This window comes from Mustela putorius, unplaced genomic scaffold, assembly GCF_011764305.1.
Source record: "Mustela putorius furo isolate JIRA1106 unplaced genomic scaffold, ASM1176430v1.1 tig00003850_pilon_pilon_pilon, whole genome shotgun sequence".
NCBI lineage: Eukaryota > Metazoa > Chordata > Mammalia > Carnivora > Mustelidae > Mustela > Mustela putorius.
The window spans coordinates 11,610,565-11,628,774 of NW_025422002.1; the positions used below are offsets into that span (position 1 = coordinate 11,610,565).

General features: G+C 40.7%; 1 protein-coding gene across 8 annotated transcripts in view; it reads left to right on the plus strand.

The window, feature by feature from the left end:
* Positions 1–18,210, plus strand: part of ATG7 (autophagy related 7) — a 243,773-nt gene that overhangs the window by 125,076 nt on the left and 100,487 nt on the right. For 4 of the 8 annotated variants that reach the window (XM_013054584.2, XM_013054602.2, XM_013054604.2 and 1 more), the window contains exon 19: positions 2,249–4,787. The exons of 2 other annotated variants lie outside the window; for them this stretch is intronic. In XM_013054584.2, the coding sequence (XP_012910038.1) occupies positions 2,249–2,305 (57 nt within the window). In that variant the 3' untranslated portion in view covers positions 2,306–4,787. Of the gene's footprint in view, positions 1–2,248; positions 4,790–18,210 lie in introns of those variants that run through there. 2 more of the 8 variants (XM_013054599.2, XM_013054586.2) reach the window with 2 other exon arrangements.

Sequence of the window (18,210 nt, forward strand, 5' to 3'; positions counted from 1 at the left end):
GAATCGCCAGGTTTACATGCTTCATAGCACTCACCATATCACATACCCTTCCCAATGTCTATAACCCAACCACCCTCTCCACACTCCCCCTCCCCCAAGCAACCCTCAGTTTGTTTAGTGAGATTAAGAGTCTCTTATGGTTTGTCTCCCTCTCGATCCCATCTCGTTTCATGATCTTGGGCTCTTTTTATGCCTCAACTTTGAAAATGCAGAAGATTCAACCAGATAATTATATGCGTCTGTATCATTTTATATATTTTTATGAAATGTGTATTTGTACAAATACTCTTTTTTTATAACTGGAATTATTGAACAGCTTTAAAAAAATTTGATAGCAAGTCACTGTGTAGTAACTGAAAACAGAAGTCAATGAGATGTACTCATAGTCTAATATGAGAAACATAGGAGAAACAGATGTAAATAGTACATTCTAATATCATCAAAAATATTTTAGTCATTTATATATATTAAGTGCTCAGAGAGCAGTTACTTCTGCCTTGGGGAGTAGGGATGTCAAAGAAAGCTTCACACAGAAGGGAACAAGTATTCCAGTTAAATTTTAAAATTTAATTAATTTCTAATTTAATTTTTATTGAGCTATAATTGACATATTACATTATATATTAGTATTAGGTGTTCAGTGTGTAATGATTTGATATTTATAGGTATTCCAAACTGATCACCACAACAAGTCTAGTTAACATCCATCACCAGTTAGTTTTAAAGGATGAGTAGACTGTCTTTAAAAATAAAAATTGGGAGGGAAATAGGGGAGGGCTGAATAAAGGTCTTAGAGGCCAAGAGTCTTTAGTGTGTTACTCAGAATCATGAGAATGTAGTAGAGCCAGGCTTATTTGAAATCAGATAAGGTGTTGTTGTTTTTTTTAATAACAACTTCATTGAGTTGCAATTCCTATACCATGAAATTTACCCTTCTAAAGCATACAATTCAGTGGTTTTTAGTGTATTCACAGAGTTGTTGTGCTACCCTTACTACTGAGTTTAGAACATTTTCATCACCCAAGAAGAAACTCCATACTCATTAAACAGCCACTGCTTATTTCCCCCCTTCCTTCCAGGCCTGGCAACCACTACTGTACTTTCTGTTTCCATGGATTTGCCTATTTGTGGACATGTCATGTAAATGAAGTCAAATGATTTGTGGTCTTTTGTGTCTGCTGTCTTTAACTTAGCATGATGGTTTCAAGGCTCATCCATGTTACAGCAAGATAACTCTTTTTTCATTAAAAAAATGAAAAGTTTTGATGCTTTTAAACAATCCCCTATCTTTAACACCTGTGGTCTATCTCCCCAAATATAGACCCTTTATAAAGGAAGAATGCAAAGCTGATCCTACTAGAGACTACAAATCCCTTTTCATAGAAAGAAGCACAGGAATAATGGATTGGAAGACAGAATCACCTAGATCTAGGAAGATTGACTAGTGCAACCCAATCTTTTGCACCCACCTTTCTTCCATCATCAGATAACCCCAGATGATTGCCATTATTTTAGTCTAGGTTACTAGTGTAATCACATTGCTGTTGAGATTAAGATTAACAGACAAATCACCAAGTTGGTTTCTGTGGGAGAAGGGGTTGAAATACAAGGTGCAGAGTGGGGACTGGAAGTGTGGTTAAGGAGGGAAGGGAAGGGTGAATAGACCAGACTTACAAAGATTAATTTATTTGGGGTAATGGTGATTTTGAGGTAATGGAATAAATGAATGGAAATGACTGAATGGTATTAGAGATAGCATGATGATAGAGTTTGGAGAAAAAGAGGAAGACTGGTAGATGGACTTAGCAGGTAAAGAAATTATCCTGTTTCATTGAGTACAGTGAGGAGAAGCTATAGAGCTAGGATGCAATAAAAAGTATTTAAATGAGGAATGGTAGATTAATTTTGTCTTGAGTTGTAGCTTAAAATTTTAAAAATGCTCCCTCATAAATGTTATTACAAATGTTGTGTTTCCTAAAGAAGGGGTCTTAGACAGAGACCCATGTCCCTAGTCTATAGCCCATCTAGCTGCCAAATTATGGTTATATTCTACTCATGAGGTATTAGAAGGCCCCATGGAGGAGAGCCTCCCACCCCCAGCTTTTGCCCTCTTAAAATGTTGCCATCCGAATAAGGTGTTTTGCATGAAGTTCTGATCTTTACTTTCAAGAGCCTTTTTGAGAATGGGTTTGGATACTTGGAGATTGACCCGAGTTCTCTCTTGTTCATCTCTGTCTATTTATCCCAGTTGGAACAAAAGGAAATGGCCTTAAAGTTGATGAAGCACAAGATGTCCAAGTCATGAAGTTGTTGAAGTGCTGATCAAATGCTTTTAAAACTGCTGAATTTGTTGAAGAAAGAAAGGCTCAGTATAAATCAGACATGCAAATGACTTAGCCATCTTTCCATAAAATTTGCTGTGACTTACCTTCTTAGGGTTATTTTTCATCAAGTACCTGTTCACATGTACTGAGTTAGTTCCAACTGTGGGTTCAACATTGTGCTGTGGGAAATGCCAAATAATGTCAAACCCCATGTAAGTAGAGAGAAAAGACTGGTACATAAGAGAGGTAATAAAGCAAGCTATATCCCTGAGAAATTCAAATAACAAAATTTCATAATCCAATTCCCCTGAAATGCTTCATTCTCATTTTCGAAGGTTTGCACATTCCATGACTCTAGGTTTTCCTCCCACGCCTTGACTATATCATTCATATTTGATGGCTGTGTCATGCAGCTATGATTGCAAGATTGCAGTTAAAGCACTTCATTAATAGAATTTGCATCTTTGTCCAGCATTTGCTAAGCAGAACTTTTTTCCTGCAGAATCAGAAATTAACAAATGATCGTTTAAAAATAAAGTTTAATGTCAATAATAGCATAAGATGCAAAATCATGAACAGGCTGGCAGAAATAAAGAAGGCTGAGAGCCAAAGGGTTGATTCTAAATTAAAACTCAGGTTCTGACTCATCTACTACAGATTTCAGAATTCTAGAAAATAAAGTGCCCATTTCTCTCATAGCAGGAAAGTCATATGAAAAACATTATTTTTAGTCATGTGATATGACTTCATTGGCATGACAATTTACTATTCAGCAAAGTAAATAACACAATTAACAAGTGTTTCTGCTGGGCCTTTTGCACTTACACTGAGTTTTTGGCCTCTCCTCCTCACAGATGGTTTTGATTTGGTTCCTGTGGAATATTTTTTTTGTTTTGTTTTGTATTTAACAACAGTCAGATATTTATGTACAGCTTCATCAAGAGCCTCTGATGACAAATATGCCTTTGGAGGCCAGTAGAAGCTGTGGGAAACCCCCGTGTCAGCACTTAGACCTGTTTCCAATGGAGAGAAATCACTGTGGGGACTGACCTAGCCTGCTCATGAATCCAGTTCACTTTTCCCACAGCCTGTGCTCGCCCACTTCCAACCTGCACTGGCCCATCCTTAGACTGTATCCTGCCTTGATTTTTCCTTAAGAAGCAATCCCTGGAGACACAGCCTTGGCCTTCTCCCCTAATTGCAGAGGAAAGGCAGAAACAACAGGCAGAAAGCCATTTAATTCTTAGATTGGAAATGAGAGCCTGGTTTTTGAAATAAGGCTTGGCAGTATCCCGTCAGAACTCACTTCATAAAATGAATCCCTTTTATTTGCTTTCAGAGTTATCTACATGGATTTGAGATGTTTAGATAAGTTGGTGTTGGGGAAGGATCCAATTGGAGGATAAACAATGAAGTTTGGGCAGAGTCTCCACCCTTCCAAAGAGCAGTCTTGGATGGTATAATCCACTTAGAGGTGTATGGGAGAGAGAAGAGAATCATAAATGCTAAAAGCAGAGTTAAAACATCAGATATTGAGAAATAGAACATGGAAACTGCATCCTAAAATTTTAGTTCTTGATCTGCTCATGTTCTCCTGAGTACTTGTGTGAATAACTTGAAAATTTTGTGTATCAACTTCCCCCTTTAAATTAAAGTGATTGAACCATATGTGAAGTCCTTTTAAGCTCTAATAATCTGATGGTTTTGTTTCAAATATAGCTGGTATGACCAAGAAGTAAAACGATGGCCAGTTTTTATGTCAAAATGTTTTAAAATATATCAAGATGATTACTTTTTATACATTTTCTAACTGTTCTAGTGTCTATCCTGTCTGGGTTGTCATGGCTGGGGACATTTTTTGTTGTATTCTTTAGAGATATAGATCTATTTTGAGCCATAAAATAGTATTTCTCATACTTTATCTTGATTGGTATGTATAGTGGTGTATTTAAATTCATTATGGTGTAAGCCAGCTTAATTTAACTTACCTCATTGTCCAGTCTTGATGCCCTGAACTTTTGGCTTCTTCGTAAACTAGAGTCTCCCCACACCATAATCAAGTGTGTTCCTTAAATCTGCCACTTTGGCAACCTCTTGGTTCCAATGATGAATTCCAAAGCCCTTAAGGAATGGCAACATCTTTAGAATGTTCCATGTATAAAAACCAAGGATTTTCTTTAAAAACAAACCATATTACAGTATAATACTCATAGTACCTGAACTCTGGCTGGTGAGATGATCTGAGTCCAAATCAGAGCCCCAACAAATGGCCAAACTGCTGCCTTTCAGCGGTTTGCAGTGTGCAGGGTAAGACCATATGTAGCAGCCCTGTGTGAGACCTTGGGTCATTTGCCTAACTTTGAGTTTCATTTTCTTCATTTGTAGAATGAGTTCAATAATTCCTACTCCTCACGACTATTTTGAGTGTTAAATTAAAAAGTGCCTAACAAAAGAAAAGACAAATTGGAGCACATCAAAATTTAAAACTTTGTGATTTAAATCATTTTTTGCAAGTCATATATCTGATAAGGAACTGGTATCCAGACTATATCGGAAATTCTTGCAACCCAATAATAAAAAGACATAAACCCAATTAAAAACTGGGCAATGGATTTAAGTAGACATGTCTCAGAAGAAGATATAACCATATCCAATAAGAACATGAAAAGAAGGATGTCTGGGTGGCATAGTTGGTTAAGCATCTGCCTTCAGCTCAGGTCATGATCCTGGAGTCTTGGGATCGAGTCTTGCATTGGGCTCCTTCCTTGCTCAGCAGGGAGCCTGCTTCTCCCTCCTCCTGCTTGTGCTCACTCTCTCACTCGCACTCTCTCTCTTGCAAATAAATAAATAAAATATATTTTTTTAAATGGGTGAATTATATGGTATGTGAATTATATCTCAATATAATAACCAAAGAGAAAATAAAAACAACATGGAGCCCCAGTGCACATAGCTGGGACCCTGTGTGCTTCCTTCTCTCCTTTTCTCTCTCTGGCTTCTAAGGGCAGTGTTGATTTTCAGTTGTGACAGGCTGTCAGAGCATGTTAGCTTATTGTTTGTAGAAATGAACTTTGTCTAGATGAGATAGTGATTTTTTTTCCCCTTTTTATTGTGCCTTGGTTTCCAAGCCTTAGTCTCTGCTCACCTCCTCTCACCCTTTTTCTGTGGCTAGCACATCCACACAACACATCACAAACACACTCACATACCTTCTATTTTCCTGAACGATTTGAAAGAAAGTTTCACATATCATGACACCTCACCTCTAAATTTTTGGCATGGATCACCTAAGAATACAAATATTCTTTTCATATAGACAGAATACCATTATTGTTACAGAATAATGAATAATCATTCCCTCATGGCATCTAAAATGCAGTATGTGTTTCTATTTTCCCAGTCATCCACAGAATTTTAAAAGCACCTTTTACACCCTTGTTTGCTTTTTTCCTCATTTATATCTGTATACTTAAAAAAGTTAAAAAAAAAAATTCAGCATCAGTCCCTTGCTGTATGAACTTCATCTTTTTTCTTAGCACTTAACACCCTGATTTCTGAATGGGGAGAGACAGTTTCCCTATTTGGCAGCGTAGCTCAGAGGTTCTGCTGCTCCAGTCAGGCCTCGTCCCGGTGAGGCATCTCCAGGCATCACGTTGGCATCGTAGCCTGATTGAGCCAAACTTCATAGCCAACTGGCCCTGAGCAGTGGGTTCCTGTTCATCCTCCCATGTGGTTGCCCAGTGCCTGAGGCTTTTGAGGAGGTAGGAATGGGACTGTGAAGTCTGTTTTCAATATTTTGTAAAGCCAACGCAGAAATAAAATGTTTAGGACATGAAGTTACGTTGATCAAGTTGGTTTTCCTGAATTCTGTTGTTTCAGAGTGGAATGGAATGCCATTTAGCCTGATCCAGTCAAAAGTTCTTATTGACAGTTATGTATGCCTTTGAATTATAAAAACAGTAAGGTAAAAGTCGTGCATTTTATTGGATGGGAACAGTTTTTCAAGATGTAGTCTGACACGGAGAAAGTAGGGGTTAGGAAGAGGAGGGCCACTGGCCGAGGGCACCACTGGCCCTGACTTCCTGACTATATCAGCAGTAGAGGTCCCGGGGAGATGTTCCTGCAGTTTGCCCTGTGACCATTATTCCAGGGGCTATATTTTTACAGCTGACCCTTCTCATTTGCAAACGTAACAGTTGCTGTGTTGAATTTGGGGGGTTTCCATGTTTTGGTACTATAAAATTAAATTGATTCTTGGTTCTGAAATCTTAGTCTTGATCCGTCTTGTTTTGCCATTAGCTGTAGGAGACCAAGGAGGGAAGGGATGTGAGATGTTCTAAGATGTAAATTGTTTTTAAATTAAATATTGTTCGTGTTTAGTCAGGGCTTCTGTCAATCAACAAATGTTGACTCCTTGTCAAGTTCATGGCGGTGTGGGGATTCAAAGAGGTACACACACCAGGTGTTCAGGAGGCTGACGTGGCACAGTTAGGTTGGTAGAACAGATGAGTAACCAAGGCTGCGGGGCAGTAGGTGTGCACAGAGAGCTGGACACATGGCACAGGAAGTCCTGTAGGTTTCAGGAACCTAGGATCGGCTCCGAGAAATAGATTTGAACTGGTTCCTGAAGATTGGTACTGCAAGTGTAGGAAAGAAGGAGAGAAGGCGATCCAGAATGGGCTGTGGCATGGGAGCATCCGAGATCACTGATGAAAATGACCAAGAGAGACACAGCAACTAAGGCTGATTACATCATCTGCATTTTTCATGGAACTTTTGTACCTAGCCTTTGGTGCCATACCACCAGTCTTATGAGATGGATCTTAACATTTTACAGCTCAGAAAACTGAACTGATATGCTAAGTTGACTGGACACTGTTAAACTTAACTTGGCTCAGTATTTATCTATATCTTGAGGTTTACAATACGGTTCATGTGCCTGAGAGCAGATAGGAAGATACGGATGTGTTCTGCTTTACAGAGAGTACCTCTGCTTTCAGATTGAGCAGTTTCAAAGAGTAGTTTTGCTTTTTGTCTGTTTCCTTCCAACAGTATTCTTGAAGAGCATGTTTTCTTTCACTCTTCCATCCTGGACCCTGGTCAGCCAGCCTCCCTTGTGCTTTCTTAATCTTGAAATGTCTTTAAGAACAGACTGGCATCTTAAAATCTGTGGGAATGAGGTTTTACTCATTCATGATTCTATCTCCAGACTTAGCCAATGGGAAAAGGACAGATAAGAGACAACTTGTTTGTTCCCATCCTTTACTTTTTCCTAATAAGAGAAGTTAAAATCTTGCTCCCATTTGTCTTTATTCAGCCATCTGGTTAAAAAAAATCAGTGCTAAATTAGAAATATTCAGATCTTATTGTTGCAAGACAAAATCATTGAGTTTCGAATTACCAATATAGTAAGCTGCTATGGATTGATTTGTTTGTTTGTTTTAAAGATTTTATTTATTTATTTGACAGACAGAGATCACAAGTAGGCAGAGAGAGAAGGGAAAGCAGGCTCCCTGCTGAGCAGAGAACCCGATGCAGGGCTCAATCCAGAACCCTGGGATCAGGACCTGAGCTGAAGATAGAGACTTTAACCCACTGAGCCACTGAGCCACTGTGCCCCAATTGATTTGTTTTTAATTATGCTACTAAACTTAAGGTATAATGGGATAAATGGGATAATACCTACCCCCACCAAGTTGGTGTTACAGTGTGCTTTGAAATCTTAGAAGTGTAATAGAAGTATCAGTTCTCATTAGGCTAAATGCAAATGAGCCATATGGAAAACTGCTATAGTTTTTCTAAATACATTTTTTTCTTGCTACACCATAGGCATTTGAACATAAATGTCTTGAATTAAACTTGAAACATTCATTAACTCTTAAAATAATTTGTATTAACTGGAACTTGAGCATCAAAAACATTAGCAACAAATGCTTTTGTTGTAAAAGAACCTATAGAAAACCACTTGATTCCAGTCCAGGTATAAGAAAACACATTAACTTTCAAATAAATCTGTGTAAAACCTCCTATTAACAAACAGTTGCAACTTCACAGTTCATCATGATCTTTAAAAGAATATTCTTATTCTATTCTGAAATTAACTCTTCAAAAGGACTGTTGAATAGCTTTGTCTCTCACATGCCCCTGTGCATTCTCTGCAGTTCTGCCTTGCGTACTTCTGTCCCATTGCCCCATCCTCTTCCCACTTGAGATTTGGTTGAGCCCGTCCATCTGGTCAAGTCCTGTTTCCTTCCCCCATAGGGTCTGGCTGGTATTCCTGTGGGCCCTTCTAACTCAAGTGCCAACCTCCTTTGAAAGATGGTTTCTGACTCTCTACCCAAGGCTGGGGTACTCATGAGATCATATAAGGAAGGTCTGAAAGCACCATGTGCATTTGGTACAGTTTTGTATCATTGTGGAGCAGAGGAATGACCATTGATCCAACAATGCTTTAGGAAAATGAAAATGGCAAAGATCAAGAGCTTTCTCCCCTCCCTTTTTCTTTTTATCTTAATATTTTCCCCTTTTTTAAAAAAGATTGCATTTATTTATTTGATAGCACAAGCAGAGGGAGTGGCAGAGGGAGAGGGAGAAGCAGTCTCCCCACTGAACAGGGAGCCTGACACAGGGCTTGTTCCTAGGATTCCCAGGACCCTGGGATCATAACCTGAGCCGAAGGCAGCACTTAACCAACTGAGTTACCTAGGTGCCCCTATATCTTAATATTTTCAAGTGAGCTATTACATAAACCAGAAGAAAGCATAAAACATTATGTATATGATATAAGAGGATGATTGTCGTATTCACACCCAGATCAAAAAGTACAGCATTCCCTTTTACCCCTCTCATGTTTGGCTTCCTGAATCACAACCCTTGAAGTAAATGCCCTGCTGACTCTTATGATAGTTATTTCCTTGCTTTACATAACAGCTTTAGTTGAGTGTATGAACAACATAATTCACTTTGCCTGACTTTGAACTTTTATATATGGGAGTGAGCCCTATATAATCTTTTATGTTTTGCTTCTTTTGCTGACCATTGTGAAGGTTACACATGTTGTGTGCAGCTGAAATTTGTTACTTCTTGTTGCTGTATAGTATTTTATAGTTTACATATGCTGCAGTTTGTCGATTCTACTATAAATGGATACTGGTAGCCTGTCCAGTTTGGACTATAATAAAGAGTGTGGGTCAGAGCATTCTTACATTTATCTCCTAGGCTACATAAGCAGTGTTTCTCTGTCAGTGTTTCTCAACCTATTTTTCCTATATCAGCTCTCCTAAGTAGAAAGCTTGATTAATTTTAAACTAAAAACTGTAAAATTAATCCTAAAGAGTAGGATTTTGTTGGACAGAGTTGAGCTTTGGAAGGCCACAGCCATTGTGATAGCCAAGATTTTTTCCCTTATCAAAAATCAAATTTGGGCGCCTGGGTGGCTCAGTGGGTTAAGCCGCTGCCTTCTGCTCAGGTCATGATCTCAGGGTCCTGGGATCGAGCCCCGCATCAGGCTCTCTGCTCAGCAGGGAGCCTGCTTCCTCCTCTCTCTCTCTGCCTGCCTCTCTGCCTACTTGTGATCTCTCTCTGTCAAATAAATAAATAAAATCTTTAAAAAAAAAATCAAATTTTGTTCTTTTGTGGAAATAATATTACCCACATTGAAAATGCACATTCTAGATTGTATAACCAAGATCAGAATTGTTGAGTCATAGAAAATGTGAATCTTGAACATTATTAGATCATGGCAAACAGTCTTTCAGAGCAATTGTACCAACTTAAGTGATTATATGGGAGTTTCTGTGGCTATATATCCTTGCTAAAATCCTGGTACTGTCATATTTAAGAATTTTTACCAATCTGTTAGATGTGTAACAATATGACATTATGCTTCTTTAAAAATTTGTAGTTTCCTATTATCAGGAGGTTAAACAGCTTATGTTTATTAATAATTTGGAATCCTCTTCCCTGATGTTTTACTTCTCTATTTCTCTACTTCAACTTTTAAAATTCTTGTATGTTCCACTTATGTAGCCCCTGTTAAAAGAAAACACAATAGGATGACCTGATTATTCACTTGAAAAATACAATGAAGCCTGGAAACCTGTGTTCTAATCCCAGATGAACTGTTTGTCTTAGAGTCCCGTATCTCTGGGACTTAGTGTCCTCATATACTAAATAAAGGTACTGACTGAGTTAGAGGGGTGGTTCTCAACCCTGGCTGTCTGTTAGAATTGTCTTTTCAAAAATACTGATGTTTAAAGCATACGTCTACTAGAAAATCTGATTGAGTTGGATTAGAGATTTCCATAACCCTTCTAATATAATATTCCATGATATTGATAAAATAGTCTTTGAATCATCCTCCTTGTGTGTTCGCTACATTAGGTATTCTAGGACACTATTTCTCTGTTGAACATTAATGTCTTTTTGTAAATGAGTTTTAAAGAGGAAGAAACTTGGGGCACCTGGGTGGCTTAGTCAGTTGAGCATCTGACTCTGTTTCAGCTCAGATCATGATCTCAGGTTGTGAGGTCAAGCCCTGCATTAGGCTCTGCATTCAGCAAAGAGTCTGCTTGAGATTCTCTCTCTCTCTCTGTCCCTCCTGCTGGTGTTCTCTCTCTCTCTCTCAAATAAATAAATACATCTTTAAAAAAAGAGGAGGAAACTCCTTAATTTAGTCCACAAAGGAAAGGTAGTGTCAGTGTTCAAAAAAAATTTTTTGTAGCTGATTTTCTTGCAACACTAATAGGGTTTTCTATCATGACAAAATACACATCCAAAAACAATGCTAAGAAATCATAAATGAGCCTTGGAAAGCATGAGGCATATGTCAGCTTATGAGTCTGGGCCGAGTATAGCCTGATAAGGCTGAACTCATAAATTCCTGACTTTTGGTTTTTTGCTATAAGATTCTGTCCCATTGCCAGAAGCCAGACTTTCACTTCCAGTCAGACAAGTGGCTTCTCAGGCCTGGAACCAAGGCACAAAGGGAACAGCTGTGCTCCAGGAAGAGTTGGTCAAAGCCCCTGCTATCCTGGCATGCACATGGGTCAGTGGTTACTGGACCTCTGGAGGGATACTGAGAGAAGGCATTGTACCATTCCATGTACCTCTGTGTGTCTTCAGAAGTCCCCCAAATGAGAATTTCTTAAAGAAACCCCTCTCCTGGTATCTAGTCAGCCATTTTTCTAGTGCACACCTGCCTCTAATAACATGTGATTGTATGCGATCACTATCTGACACTTGCGTGGCACGTGTTTTTCAGAGTGTTTACTTGCATTTACTTAGTTGGCCATCATAGCCATCATTATTAGAGAAACACCATTGGTAGCCCTCTAGACCCAGGTCATGATGGCAGAAACCAAAAGCTCAAATTGGCTTTAACATATATAAAGAATGTGTAGCTAAGCCATGGAATCTTGGCTCCAGGGACTTTACAGAGAGGGATTTAATGTCACAACCATTTTTCTCTTTATTGTACCTCTTTGTTCCCTCTTTATTGGCACCATTTTCTCTCACTGCAAACAGGTACTCTTTCTTTCCCATTTAGCAAAAAAACATGACCTCAGGCAGCTCTAAAATCTCGTTCTTCCTTTAGGAATATCTTCTCTGGTGGCTCCAAAAGGGAAACCCTGGGACATAGTCTGTGATTGACCAGGCTTGAGTCACATGCCTTCTCTGGACCACTTGCAGTAGAGAGGGATGGACTGCTGTGACTGGCCAGATTGGGCCACAGGCTGGGTTTGGGGATTGGCAGCCTCCCTCAGAACCGTGTGGTGAAGGTGAGAGCAGCATCGTCCTCTCCAAAGGAGGGGCTAGTCCCCAGATTTGCCCCCAAACTTGACCTACTCTGCTTTCTGAATTTACCTCATCTTCTCACCTAATTACTGGTATCCCTAAGTGCTCTTTATTCATTGAGGCCTTAGGAAACTAGCTGCTCAGTCTCCCTCACAGCCAGCCTCCAAAGGGAGAAAGAATTTTCTCCTAGAGCGAAGCATAGGGGTTCTCCCTTTCTCTGTAGTACACAAATGTCTAATTCTAGGATAAAACTCAGCTATTCCTTCTCCCAAGCTCCCACACACCATAATAAGGTCACACCTCCTAGGGTGGGAAAGGGTCGTGCTCTGGCTGCCTCTTCTGACCAAATGGGGGCAGGGGAGCTGTGGACAGGGCCCAGTGTGCCACTTCCTCTTTCAGTCCAGACGGCAATGGTCAGTAGCAGTGTCCCTGCCTCAAGACATGGGCCTTTAGTCTCCTCTGCAGTCTTAAAAATTACTTACCATGCTGAAACTTGTTGATAAACCCAGATCTGTAATTAGGAACATAAAGACACAATACAGGCTTCACACAAATGAACAGTTGTGGGAGATTATGGGCCCCTGTGGATTATTTGACTGAAGTGAAGGAGGGGGGAAAGCTGGTTGCTGTTGAACAAATTGCTACCAGATGTAGAGTTCAATAAACACCACACTGTTGTTCCTTTGCCCGAAGGTGCTATGAATTTCTTGAGGCAACAGAGCAATCAGTAAACTGGTGACTATTCCAACGTGAATGGAGCCTCCTGGTGTTCTTTGGTCCTGGGTATTTGTCCACAAAATGCAAGGCAGATCAAGGGGCCTCTCTCCCCTACCTGACATTTTACAGGAGAGTAATGTGCTTAAAATGCAGCAACCAGATCCTGTGGAACCTAAAAGAAGCCCGGAATGTGGGTTGGAATGTCACAGAAAGAACCCATCAAGGTGGGGAGAAGGAGATACTCTAAGAGAATAAGGATCAGTGGTTTTTCTTATAGATGTTACTTATAATAGCCAGGGGATAAACCTGCCTTATTCAATAAGTATGTGAGAGCCTGTCTGTGCTACATGATGAAGAAAACTCACTTGTCTTCTCTTCTCTGGACTTAACAGTTGAGAGGCAGAAGGATATTCAAGCAGTAGTTACAAATAAAAAATAGCCTTCAGTGTCCTGCCAGAGAATCCTGTGTGGACTTGCAACATGGAAGCAGCTTGTCCACCTTCACTAGTTGTTGCCATGGGCCAGCCAGCACATGAGCCTGAGAATTTGAGACTGGAAGGTCCCAGAGCCATCGTGCTACTTTGCTGCACCCTGAAGGGAATGGAAAGGAGAGAGAAAAAAAATGGAGAAGGAGATTGAGAGATGGAGGGAGAGAGAATGTGATTGTTTGGTTTAGTATACTAATAGGTTTGTCATGTTCCATAGAATGCAGTGAGTTCCCTGAGCCTTCTCTTGGTGATGGCTCTCTAATAAAAAGTTAAGCACCAATGTATGGTTGGCCTAAATCCAACATATATGTCTGTATCGCTGCGTGGTTCTGTGATCCTCTCTTTTCCGTTTGATGTTCAGCTTCTTGAGGGCAAGGACCACCTTGTCCCCTTATTATTTTTGACTAACAGCTGCTTTGCACATAAGGTATACATAGGTTGAATGCCCCCCCCCAAAAAAAGACAGTTCCACATGAGCAACACATTGGCTACTGAGATAGCTTTTTCGTTTTGAATTGCATGTAGCAGGAGTTTGAGGGGCTGAGGAGCTAATTGGAAGTCCTGGGCTTTGAAGTAAGTAAGTTTGTATTTGGTCCTCAGTTGACAAATCTCTCTGCCTTGATTTGAACTCTGGGAGACGCCCCCTCTCACAGGGTGGTCTGTCGTCTTTGGACAGTGATGACATGATGCTAACTTCTGAGAACTTACTGTGTTCCAGATGTCATACTAAGCATTTATTTGGATTATCTCATTTAATCTTCACAACCACTTTATTTTACAGAGGAGGAAATTGAGGTGCATGCAGGCTAAGTTGTCCAAGTTCATGTAGCTAATAAGTGTCAGAGCCAAACAGTTTGGCTCCAGAGCCTGTGCTCTTACAACTGCTTTGTTGGTCCTGCCTATAGCTAGTTGTATTCCTCTTCTAAATGGCAGACCTTTGTATGTTCGGCCATGGTTTTCATACCTCTCAAACTTCTGTTCTCCAGATTTGTGCTTTGGTAAATCATCATGTTCTATGGGTCCTACATTTTCAAGTCAGAAACTGGGTTTTGCCAGAACATGAAGACTCTCGAGGTTTAATTTCCCAACAGCCAAACTCATAAGAGATTGATGTATAAGTGAGGCTGTTTAATTTGTTCTGTCCACCCCCCCCATATGTACCTGGGGAGACATATAATCAGATTTCATGATCACTGCACTGGAGCTGTGATACCCCAAGTTCTGCAGGGATCTGCTTTCCAGGGAGATCACCTTGCTAAGTTCTGGACAGCAGCAGAGACATTAACAAATTCTTTCGTGAATTCTGAGACTTCTTAAAAATCCATATGGACCCTGTTACCACATACGAATAATCTAGGGTTACGTAGGTTGTAACTCTCTTACTTAAAATATATCTCCAGCCATCAGTCCTTTGTCACTTTGATTGAAGATGGAAATTCCCAATCTCCTCGACTGCATTTCTACAGTCTCTTCAGATGCCTAACTTCCACACATGGCTAATGTCTTCCAGGGCATGTCAGTTCTTACTTGCTCCATTCTGCAAGGCTAACCTTATTTTTAAGATCTACAGCAAGACCTCAGTATATTCCACCTTGGATATGCTAACTACGGTCGTTATCACACAGGAAAATCCCAAATACCTTATTGGAAACCTGAGAAAGATACTCATTTGGTGTGTGTGTGTGTGTGTTTCTGTTTTAATTCCAGTATAGTTAACATACAGTGTAATGTGAATTTTAGGTGTAAAACATAGTGATCCAACACTTCTACACATTGCCTGGTGCTCATCACCACAGGTGCTCTCCTTAATCCCCCATCACTTATTTAACCCATCTTCTACCCACTGCCCCCCTGCCAACTGTCCATTTATTCTTTATTCCTTTGATTTCGATGGAAAGAAAAAGACAAGTTGGGTGCATTTAAAAATAACGCCAAACTTCTGAGTCTTTACCAAAGACAGAATCTTTTGAAAAGGGCAGGTCAGGTATAGGTGCTGCTTGATCAAATAAGTAGGAGTAAAGGTGGACATTTGTAGGCCCAATCAGCACATGAGATGGAGCACTGGGTACCATCTACCTGGTAGAGTTGAACTCAAAAGGAAGTGGTGGGCCTTTTGGCCTGAGTATCCCACTGGTACAGAGGACCTCTGCCAGCTAATATGCAGTGTGGCTGTTATGCTCAATAGGAAACGTAGAGAGTTCTGTGTTCAGCAATTGTTGTTGGACTATGAGTGGCTGGAAGGCACGCACTGGATTTTACTTAAGTCCGTGATTCCAGCACTTGGTATGAAAGCTCATACATAGAAAATACAATAAAGGGCCTTTAAAAAAATGAGTGATACTCAATTTATATAAAATATCCAGATTAGGAAAATCTACAGAGATATAAAGTAGATTGATAGTTGCCAGGAGCTGGTGGGGGTGGTAGGTTAGGGGTAGGGAGAGAGTTGGGGCGGAATAGAGGAGTAACCACTAATAGGTACTGGGTTTCTGGGTTTCTTTTGGAGATGGTATGTCCTGGAATTCTATCGTGATGACGGTTGCATAACTCTGTGAATAGTGCACTGAATGGTGCACTTTAAATGGGCAGATTGTATGTTAATGTGAATTAGAGTCCTTTGGAGTTAGCCCTTGAGGACTGGGAAATCAGTTAGCTAACTTACATTTACATAACCAGTTAACTAGTTTACACAGGCTTGAGACCCATAATAAAGAGCACTTTAAAGTTGAGTCACCTTAGAGTTGAGAATTTGTTAAGATTGGGGGACTGAGGTTCACTGGGTAAAGTCAAAGAGCTGAACACTTTATTGGAACAGCAAGTATTGCAGACATTAGTGTTTAGACCCATTCTGTTTAGTATTTTTTATGCACAGTCTATCTCCAAGTTACCAATAATATTCCACAGTTGACCGTCATTCAATAAGCACCTACTGTGTGCCAGTTGGCAAGCCCAGGGAGGCCCAGTTCTTGTGTGCTGGAAGTGCATAGTCTCTGGGCTCCTGCAGGCCCCGTTCCAGTCCGGTAGGGGATAGGCCCACTGACTGCTGAACTGAGTAATCCAGGAAACCCAGAGAGGATATTGCTAACAGCCCCTCCTTTCTTACCAAGCATGGAATATCTGCAGCAATTTCCACCATGGCTGGAGAGCCACACTCCAGTGAGAACATTCGCTGTACAGTAGAAGGAGGGGTAGTCACTTTGATGTTGAGGGGACTGAGCGGTCTCTGGATTCCCAGAGGAGAGCAGAGGGAGTCATGGGCCTTCTTGCCATGGGGCTGAGCACTGGATGTCCTTGAAATGCAGAAAGTCCTGTCCACGAGCTTTATTAACTTTTTTTCCACCTAAAAACAAGCCAAGGAGTTTCAGAGTAATCCAGAATCATCTTCACAAAAGATAATACCAGAAAACTCTGAGGGATAAAACGATATGCTTGCTAAAAAGACTATTTCCCAGCTTCAGCTAGCCCTTGGAGCCAACAAAAGCAAAGCCTCATCAGTGTTTAATGAGAGAGAGGGAACAGCTAGAAAGGGGTGGAGAAGTAGACAGAAGGAGGCTATTTAAAAGGCCCTAAAGTGCTGCAGCTGTTTTGGCGAATTTTTCTCATTTCATTGATGTTCCAAGCTCTTTGTCTTCTCTGTGGGGCGAATTCATTTGTCTCTCTCGTGAGTCATCCTGCCCACAAATAATCTCTCTTGGAGTAGCCCTTATGAAAATAGACAATTCCCATTGCATTGTGTGAATTGGCAGTTGTTATGTCCCTTCCCTGGGTGGGCTGCATTGTGTCTGCTCTGCCTGCATCCACACATGTCAGGACTTCTAAGGTCTAGCACACCCTCGGTGTGCTCGGTGACAGGGGGGCACAGAAGGAGACATCTGGACTCCCAGATTGACTCAGGCAGGGAAGGCTGCAGACAGCAGGCCCTGGTCACCTGACTGCTCCCTCCTAAAGGTTTCTAGATTTCATAAATGTAACCCTCAAGGGTTTTAAGGTATGGAGAAGTGAACATCAGTGAAAATTCTGTGTAAGTAAACATTACTGTCATTTCAGTATGGATCTTGCAAATTGAGTATTTCTTTTAAGATAATATCTTCTTTACTATCTGGCCAACAGATCTGACCAACCAGCATTTTTCTTTAAGATTTCCCTAGGGAGACATGGAGCTCTTCAGAGACTACAACGGATGTCTTTTGTTTGCTACTTAGCAAAATTTACTCTTCCCTAATGATCACACCTTGGCTTTATTCTGGGAGGCCATCTAGGACATTACTTTCATCCCATGTGCTTTTCTGGTGGAGTTGGCTCCACCCTTGGCTAAGGGTTGGAGCATGTAATTGTGGCCCAAGTCAGTCAATACATCATATTTCCCTGGCCGTGATGACTGGTGCAGAACTGGGCATCTGTTCTGACCCAGTCATGACCAATGAGATCTAATGAGCCTTTGGCTTGGGAGACTGGGGTCAGGGCTTGGAGCTTTGACAGTGTGAGCTCTGGGCTGGGGCAGCTCTCTAGCGATTATGAGTGGAGAGCCAGTTTGAGCATGGAGACCACACATGGAAGAGAGCCGAGTCTAACTGAGGAGGGAGAGGGCGAGGACAAGGATGATCATGGTGTTATCCTTGAAGCCCTTAGCCAAGTTGCCCTGAAGGCACCATTATCCTAGTCTTTCCAGGCATGTGAGCCAAAAAGTTCACGTTTGGCTTGAGTTAATCAGGGTCGAGTTTGCTGTCCCTTGCATGAGTTTTAACTCATTCAGGGTCAGTGCTTCACTCATATACCCAACATCCAGCAGAGTGCCTGCATATAGTGGGAGCTCAGAATTTGTCTATTGATGTGCAAATTTTCTTTCAGTCAACAGATGTTTATTGAACACTTACAAGGAACAAGTG